Source organism: Nannospalax galili, unplaced genomic scaffold (assembly GCF_000622305.1).
Source record: "Nannospalax galili isolate Female #2095 unplaced genomic scaffold, S.galili_v1.0 scaffold39, whole genome shotgun sequence".
NCBI classification, from domain to species: Eukaryota; Metazoa; Chordata; class Mammalia; order Rodentia; family Spalacidae; genus Nannospalax; species Nannospalax galili.
The window spans coordinates 3,441,898-3,451,328 of record NW_008346683.1 but is presented as its reverse complement, the minus strand read 5'-3'; the positions used below and the strand labels follow the sequence as shown (position 1 = coordinate 3,451,328).

General features: G+C 47.9%; 1 protein-coding gene across 1 annotated transcript in view; it reads left to right on the top strand.

Annotated features, from left to right (window-relative positions):
• Timp3 (TIMP metallopeptidase inhibitor 3) overlaps positions 1–9,431 on the top strand; it is a 60,185-nt gene extending 50,754 nt beyond the window's left edge. Inside the window, exons 3-5 of the mRNA XM_008843106.3 lie at positions 4,026–4,137; positions 4,725–4,846; positions 5,692–9,431. Of these exons, the coding sequence (XP_008841328.1) occupies positions 4,026–4,137; positions 4,725–4,846; positions 5,692–5,889 (432 nt within the window). The 3' untranslated portion in view covers positions 5,890–9,431. The remainder of the gene's footprint in view (positions 1–4,025; positions 4,138–4,724; positions 4,847–5,691) is intronic.

Genomic DNA, 9,431 nt, shown 5'->3' with positions numbered 1-9,431 from the left:
ATGAGTATATAAAACCCTTGCTCCTGAATAAGTGCCTGGCTCCCTTATGTCGTCACAAATTACATTTTTATATGGTGTGGCATAAGCAGGATTGCAAGTACTGTCTTCAGCAGCTGTCCTACTCAGCTTTCTGTTGCTGTGATAAAACACTGACCAAAACCAACTTGGGAAGGAAACAGTTTATTTGGCTTACACATCCCAATCACAGCTTCTCACTGAGGGAAGCCTGGGTAGGAACTCAGGGTAGGAACCTAGAGGCAGAAGCTGAAGCAGAGACCATGGAGGAACACATTTTACTTTCCAGCTCCTCTGGCCTGTGCCCAGCCTTTATTTTACCACCTAGGACTTCCTGCCCATGGGCCGTACCACCCACAGTGGGGCATTTTCAGAAGAAAATGCCTCACAGACGTGGGCACAGGCTAACCTGATAGAGATAATTCAGCTGAGGTTCCCTCTTCTCTGGTGTGTCAAGTTGACAACTGAGCTATCCAGCACAGTGGTTGTCTTTAAATTTCATAGTTCTTACAGAGGAGCCACAGAGCAATACCGTCATAATTCTCTGATTGCCAAGTAAGTGTGTAGGATACAGTGCTAACTTGTCCAGTGTCCCAGCTCCTCCCTCCTAGGCTGGCTGCCTCTTCTAACAGTGGGTTCCAAAAGTGGAAACGGAGGCAGAGATCTCCACTTTGCATGCTTCTGGATGCCCTTGGTCTCCCTAGTTGTGTAACAACTGGGATCACCAGACGTCACATACTTGGTTGCCTCATCCCTATGAGTATTTAAGAGCCCAATTCCGCAAGTGGCATTCCCACCATCAGCCTGGTCTGCACACCATGCTCCCTAGCTTCCCAGTAATATGGGACCTCCCCTAGACACTGGTGTGTTGCTTCCAGGCACCCACTTCCTGCCGCCTCTTCTTCCTTTCTCTTCCGGCTGCTAGAGCAATATGGCATTTCTACTTCAGAGAGAGGCAGCTTTACTTTATCAAGTTGTTTAAGAGCCATGCCAGATCTATCTTGCTGGACTCCTGCCCAACATACATCCTGAGAGCACATGCTCCTGGAACTCATTCAGCCCAATGTTCCCTCCCAGCTCTATTTAAGCCCCTCAGTCCAATCCCTATCTTCCCATGCTTGGTGCACTGGTGAGTGAAGGTTGTTTGTGGTCAGCTGCACTTTACCCTTCTCCCTTTATGGCCTTGGATTCTACAAGAAACTCAAAATTAACCCTTGCTGTTGGCCTCGTGTAGGAGCCCAACATGGAGACAGCTCACCCTTTCTGGGGTGGCTGGTCTCTTTGATATTCCCAGATTCTATTGTATCCATGTAGTATTTTGGTACCAGGGCTCAGAACCTAGGTGCCCTCCACATACCTTTACAGAACAGCCTGACCTGGCCTCCTCCACTCAGTGGTAAGAGCTGCCATGAGGCACACTGATGTCCTGTCAGCTGCTGAAATAGCTCTGTCTCATCAACTTTCTACAGGTTGACAGGACACGGGAGTCAGCTAGCCCTGTCCTGTGGGCTTCGTTCACCTATGCTCACTGCTCTTCAAAGGTCTCATTAGCAGCTTCTTGGGATGTCTTCCCAGGTCACCACTCATAAAGCCCCGTTTATGTCAGGAGCACCAACCTCTAGCAGCTGGGAAAATCTTTCTCACTGCAGGGTAGTGCTCAAGCCAGTTCCAAGTCTTCTCCTGATGCCATATTTATGGGTGCAGGTCTCCAAAACACAGATGCAGCCAGATAGAGAGTGATCATCAGATATTATTGTAATTTCTAGTGTTAAACTGGGGGAAGACTGGAAGAGCAAGCAGCCTGAGGTGCTGAGCTCCAACTTTATTGAGTTGACAGACAGAGGGTGTGGGGAGCCTTGGACCAAAGAGCCAGGTGTTCAGTGCCGGGATTTGGCACCAACAGAGGATAGATCTAGGTCCAGAGCATACAGCTGGCCTTATATCATGCTTCCTGTGGTTTCATGTCATTCTGTGAAGGCAGTAATGTCCTAGGTGGGTCTCCTCCTTCCCTCCCTCCCCCTCCTCCCTCCCTCTCTCCTCCCTCCCTCCTTCCCTCCCTCCCATGTCCTTCCCTCTTCCTCCCTCTCTCCCCTTTAGCTCTCCTCCTCTCCTTCTCCTTCTTCCTGTCCTCTCATCCCTTTTTCTTCCCATCCCTACCTTTATCTCTGCTGAGAACCATATTCAGGGCCTTGTAGATTCTAGGCAAGCAAGGTATCACTGAGATATATCGATAGTTTTCAAAAACGTAATTTCTGACAGCTGCATAACAGTTCACAGAATGATCCATCATACATCACCCATTAACTGATTGTCAGGTTGTCTATTTTCTCTCTCTCTCTCTTTCCCTCTCTCTCTCTCTCTCTCTCATGGAAGTCAGTGCAGGTGTCCTTTGTGAGCCACAGCGATGGCACTGTGCACACCTATTCAAACATGTCTCTTGTTGGAGCTGGAGTGCCACTGTCTAGCATCAAACATGTCATCATCCTGACCTGACCCAGCCCTGAACCTGTGGTGTAGCTGAACCCCAAGTGCAGAGAGCACTTGAAGTGCTTGGTTATGTTGTTTCCTTGATCCATCAAAAAGCCCCATAGGAAGAGAGGGGTTGAGCAGGACACTGCCCAGATCTACCAGGACAGTGTACTCCTTAAACAAGACAGAGGCCCCTAGACTGCGTAGGTCTAACAGGTGGTTTTGTGTCTTTTGGACCACCTACTTCTGCCAGCCATTTGCCTCTTAGAAGATGAGGAGGAAGAACCAGATCAAGCTCAGTAGGATGTCTGAAAGGCACCAATGGAGTACTGACTTGTATTAATTACCAGGGACACTGTCCTATTGAGAAGCCCTTAGGGCAAGCCAGGTGACCACCAGCCATTCAGGGCCCTTGGGCTCTGGGAACTTCAACGATCATGGGATCAGGCCGGGCCTGGGTGTCCCCTCCACCTTCCCCTGCTCACACAGTTAGCACTGGTGCCTCCATAGATCAGGGCCTGCAGGATACTCATAGACTCACCCCAGAATCACAGAGTGCACTTGGCCTCTGTTACATTCACACCAGGACTCTAAGCATGTGCCGAGCTTGGGATACCTTGCCCTACTGTTTACCAGCTGTGTATGTGTAGACAAACCTCTAAACCTGACAGCTTATGTGAAGTGGGCATCATGACTCCTGCCTCCCAGATCCTGGGCATTCAGTGGCTAGATATTACAGCAGGCTCCTGACTTCAGTTCCATCGACACTGGGGCCAGACAACTCTCTCCTGGGGGCTGTTCCATATTCCCCAGGATAGTTGTCAACAGCCCTACCCTCTGCCTATTCTTGTGATAAGCATCTCCTGCCATCACCACTGGACTCAATTACATTATTTTTAAAAAGAACCAAGGATTAGTAATCTTGTATAGTTCAACCTAGTAATAATGATGTATTTAGTCAAGAAGCTTTGACTTTTACATCCATATTTGTGTGTTCCATCTGGTATAAAGGAACTCAGTGTTGCCCCAGATGCCAGAAGAAGATGAATTTAGACAATGCCTGGCCTGAGTCCCCCTTTAGCCTGATAAATAGAATTTCTGCCAGTGTCCTCATCTGCAAAATGGGGTTTATGATACCTACTTCCCAGCACTCTTCCCAGGGTGCTGCTGTATACCAGCAGGTGTCAGAGCTATCACGTGAAGGCCACCGGCTGTCCCCTTGCAGCTCAGGTGTTCTTGGAGCTTTTCATAGCAGCTGCTTTGGATCTGTGAAGAGGTGTTATGGTGTGAGAGATGTGTAGGTAGAGGAGTTGGGTGAGGTTGCTGGATGGGGAATGCACCTGGCCAGACAGGAAGATACTGATCTGGCTCATGGAAAAGAGCAGGTGGCCTTCTGAGGAGAAGGGAACCCTGTGGTGGTGGGTCAGTAGCCTGCCACTCTCTGGCTGCACAGGGGAACCAGAGAATCCAATACTTCATGCAGCAGCGTGCTCACTAGACTCTGGGTGCTTTCTCATGATCATGTTCCTTTCTGCCCACAGATGTACCGAGGCTTCACTAAGATGCCCCATGTGCAGTACATCCACACGGAAGCCTCCGAAAGTCTCTGTGGCCTTAAGCTAGAGGTCAACAAGTACCAGTACCTGCTGACAGGTAAAGGCTGCTTAGAGCACTAAGGTGATGTTCCCTCACCTTGATGGGGCCAACAAAACTGAGTCAGTGGTGTCCTGAGGGCTGTAGCCATGTGTCTCATGAATTGGGAGGATGCCAATGTCTAGTGTTGCTTGCTTGCCCAAGACTGGCTGGCAGCCTTCACTCTGTCACACACCCTGTAGTATCCTGGTTTTGTGATATTTCAGCTTTATGTAAGTGCAAAGGGGTTGTGTTTTCTACAGACAACATGTTAGGTCTGTATTTTATTATTACAAGGACAATCTTTAAGTAGTCAGTGTGGTTATGGAAAAACCTCAAACCCTAAGGGGAGAGCAAAGGGTTGGTCTGTAGTCCTTGCTCTAAGACTTAATGGTTTTGGGGCCTTTCACAGAGAGCTGAAGCTCTTGAGCTCCCTTATCATCAGGAAAACAGGGCCACAGTTCATCTCTAAAGGTGCTGAAGAAGGTGTCATAAAACAAAGGGTGGGGATGGGGAGGGTGGTTAGGGTGTGGCCCTGGTAGGTACACAGCAGTGTGAAACCCTGTCTCCAGTGAGGCTCTAACAGAATGCATCCTGTCCCGCTTCAGGCCGTGTCTATGATGGCAAGATGTATACCGGGCTGTGCAACTTTGTGGAGAGGTGGGACCAGCTCACACTGTCCCAGCGCAAGGGGCTTAACTACCGCTACCACCTGGGCTGCAACTGCAAGGTGAGCCCTGGGGGCTGGCAACACCCTGGAAACTTTGGTTCCCATTATGCTGGGACAGGCAGCATGTTGGGTGGGGTGCAGGGGTGGTAAGGAATGCTGCCCCAGGGCCAGGCAGGCAAGAGGTGACGAGGAATGCCTTTGTTCTGTACTCCTGCCTGGATGATGCCCACTTGACAGCTGCTGGGACACCAGGGCTCTTCAGCACTCTGGCCCCTCCCAGCCGTTCAAGGCTGTGGCAGGTACAAGAGGCTTCTCCTGCGGGTCCTGCCAACAGTCCCAAGTGTGCTCACCCTGGCAGCTGACTCACTGGGGCACCTGCCCAGGTGGGCATGCTGGCTCAGGTCTGCTGATACCAGGTGCTGTCCAATACCTCCCTTCACCCAGGTCCAGACCCTTCCCTAAGCCTTAGACCACTGGAGGGAGCTGAGTGACTCCTTCCCCTCAGAATACTCTCAAGTACTATAATTACTATTACCTCACTGTATAAGCAAGGAAATCAAGGCTCAGAGAACATAAATAACCAGTCCTGGACCACATAGTTTGTTGAGTCTGATTTCTAACATAGAGCAGGTGGACTCCAAAATGTATGCTTTTAATCTTTTGAATTCCTTCATTTCCTACAACAGCAAAGTCTCCCCACCTTACATCCAATCTGGGACTCAAAGTTGTGTGACCTGGAGCAAACTGCTTAATCTTTCTGAGCCTCTGTGAGGAGGGTTTAAAGGCACTGTGTCTGGCACACAGTAGGTAATGAGCTAATGGCTAGTGCACCTACACTCTTATCATTGAAGGGCAGGGCCCACCATGCTACCTTCCCCTAACTGTTGATTGTGGTCTCAATGCAGATAAAGTCCTGCTACTACCTGCCTTGCTTTGTGACCTCCAAGAACGAGTGTCTCTGGACCGACATGCTCTCCAATTTCGGCTACCCTGGCTATCAGTCCAAACACTACGCCTGCATCCGGCAGAAGGGTGGCTATTGCAGCTGGTACCGAGGATGGGCTCCCCCAGACAAGAGCATCAGCAATGCCACAGACCCCTGAGCCCAGATCTGCCCCGCTTCACCTCCCTCCCTTCCCGCTGAGTCTCCCGGACACTAACTCTTCCCAGATGATGACAATGAAATTAGTGCCTGTTTTCTCGCAAATTTAGCACTTGGAACATTTAAAGTCTCTGCTGTCTATGGAGTTGATTTGGAACTACCCTCCCGGCCTTCCGGCCTTGCCCCTACCCCTTCTTTTTGGTTTTGACGTCACCCATTTCCACCTGGGAATCTCTGGTGTCAAGCCAGAAAGAATGAGGCAGGTATATGCCTCTTCTTCTGATATATAATCTATATTTTTTTAGGAAAACAAAAACCGAAAAATCTACCCCATTTGGGTATTGTAATAGCTACTCTTTCTTCTTCCTCTCTTGACCATATCCCAGACCTTCCTCACTGCCCACTTCTTCATCCCAATACACAAAGAGTCTAGATAAGGAAGTTAACAGAAATCCAACTGTTTCCTGATCAGTCCAGGGCAGCAAGCAGACAGACTCCAGGTACGCAAAAGATCTTATACACAGCGGAGATGCAACTGTGTGTCTAGACCAGATGGTCTATGTTTGCATGTCAAAGTGAGGGAGGGAAGGGACAGACTGCAGAAGTGGATCTGAGATGACAGTTTCCCAGCCCCATGACGCTTGGGTTGACCAGATGTTCCAAAGCCTGGAGCAAGCATCCAGGTCAGAATAACTGAACTTTCTGAGTTGGTGAAGACTTAAACATCTGCCTGAGGTCAGCAGGCAACCTGCCTGTCTGTATAAAAGCTCAGATGAAGGGCTGAGATGAACGTCTTTCCTCTCCTGCCTCCCATGAGACATCCTCCAGGCGAGTTTGGCTTGGAGCTTGTCAGTATATAAGCTGGAGAAATACACACAGCATACATGATCCACAGATATAGCCAAGTAGATTTGGATAGAGAATACTATTTCCAAAGTAGTGTTTAGCTCATCTAGGAGGACGTGTTTATATACACATTTGCATATACCCACATGGGATTATGAGCTAATTTTTTTTTACAGGACACAGAATTCTGTTCAATGCTGTTAAATATGCCAATAGTCTAATCTCTTTTGTTGTTGCTTGTTTGAAGAAAATCGTGACATTCCAAGTTGACTTTTTTTCCATATGAATTAAAATTTGAAACCCTGAACACCCTCAGCACCCTCTTGTCCCTATAATTGGGGTCACCTGACCTTTGACCTTTGTCCTTTTATCTTTCTGCTTTGTGTTTGGGGTGGGGAGGCTTCACTTAACTGCCTTACTGGCTGGCGGACGGCAGGTGAGTGCAAGTGTGGGTCAGGGCCTTCACGTAGGAGGGACAGCTGCAGAGCATCCTGCCTCAGCTGAATGCCACCTCTCCTGGACTGGGGGACAGCATGCCTTCCCTCAGCTTACCAGTGAATGAACACCACCACCTGAGGTTGTCACCTCCTGGAATTAACATGGATTGGTCACTGGGGAAGCCAGGCTCTGCCATTAGCTATAGGCCTTTTTTTCTTTTCTTTTCTTTTTTTTTTTTTTTAAAGATAAAACTATAATATAAATTTTCCTATTAAATAAAATTATTTTAAATTTTAGTGTCAAAATGAGATACCAAGTGTAGGTAAATGTGTATTTTACAGATTGAGATGGTGGGGTGACACAACATGATTGCTCTGTGTCTCTTTTCAGATCATGGGTCTGTATCCTCTGTTAGTATTTGTATCTTCAGTTCATTCCACTTTAGGAAACAGAGCTGCCAAGTAAAACAAGAGAAAAAAAAGTAGACAGGTTGTGGTGTCTCCCACATAGCAATGCCCTGGCCAGGTGTTTGGTGGAATCTCAGAGCAGGAACAGCTCAGGCACTGGCTGTCTGCTTTCTTTGGGGTCGATTTTATTCCCATGTAACTTTTCCCTGTGGTCATGCCATTTGACAAAGGGGAATAGGAGGTGTGGCCCTTTCTATGGGGCTGAGTGAGCAGAGGTTGCTGAGGTCAGCAAGCCAGTGGTTCTTAAGGAGTGAGCCTTAGACTTACTGTTTGGGGTCTGTATTTCAACCTCAAAGTCTCTCAAGGTAGAGCTCCTGACCCATCCCATACAAGTGCCCTCCCATGTAATTCTCAATTCCTGTGTGGTCACTCCCACTCCCAAAGGGAAAGACTTGAGGAGGCTTGAGTATGCGGCACCTGCAGAATAAATCAATTGACAGAACTATGGCCCCAGTCAGCTGGTGAGGCCCTGGTGAGAGGTCCTGGGCAAGGAAGGGTCTTTTGCAAAGTCATACCATCGGAGGGCGGCTTTTGAGCTTTCTATAAGCTATAGCTTTGATAATTTCACCTGTTCACTTACTGTATAATTTAAAGTCATTTATGTAGCTGAGACACTTCTATATTTCAATCATATCGTGAATGTTTTATTTTGCTAAATCTTACGCCACGTGTAGGCTGTCATATGTGTACATTGTGTTTAAGAGAAGAAAAAACAATGAAACCCACATGCTGCCATTTTCCTGACTCAAATTCTACAGTGGAATGGAGGGTAAAGCACTGGGACTCGGACACACAGCTAGACTGGCGAATCCACAAATATATAGAACTAGAAACAGAAACTTCTCCAGCCTCCTCTCTGTGGAATCCCAAGGGTTTCCCACATAGGAAGGAGAAGAAAAAACAAAAATCCAGAAAGTAGGCTCAAGTCCTTGTTATGTATCAATTTTCCCTTGGCCATTTGCTACCCACTTCTACCCTATGTACTTAGACCTTTCTCCCTCTTACCCTGGAAGCCATGATTTCCCCTGGGAGTTCTAGAGCCATGGTGACTGATTCCAAGCTTGTTTTGTTTCCCCAACCAAGGAACTCCCATGCATAGTTTCTTGCTTCCCAGGCTGGTGCTCTGCTATAGCCAGGGTGGGGAGCACATGGAGAGCCCATCTCCTTACCCTCTCCAGCCCTGCCATGCCACACAGTAACAAAACAGCCCACAAGCACCATGTTTCATACCATGCCTCCCGAACAATGAAAGAGACCATTGACTTATTAGAATGGCTCTGTCTAGGAGGAAATGTGGGCCCAGGAGGCACTGCCCTCCCCTGCCTCATGCCAAGAGAGCATTCAAGTGGTTGGCTCCCAGCTATGCAAGTAAAATCATCACTCTAGTGTTTGTATCAGAGAAAAACATGTTTTAAGAAAGGTCTAATGGCAGAAGCACAATGAAATGGGAGAAGGTAGGAGAGGAAGAGCTCAACAGATCCAGGGGCCTCTTGGTGGGGAGAGGAGGAGAGGAGGAAAGAAAATGATGCTCCAGGGGCCAGAGGACCTTAGATTCTCCGTGTTCCCTTTTTCCTTTAGCCAGTCGGCTGTGCTGAAGCCAGAAATGATGGAGAGAAACCAACTTCAGAGAAAACCCTATCTAGAAGGAATGTATTTGTTGCTAAATTTTGTAGCACTGTTTACAGTTTTCCTCCATGTTATTTATGAATTTTATATTCCGTGAATGTATATTGTCTTGTAATGTTGCATAATGTTCACTTTTTATAGTGTGTCCTTTATTCTAAACAGTAAA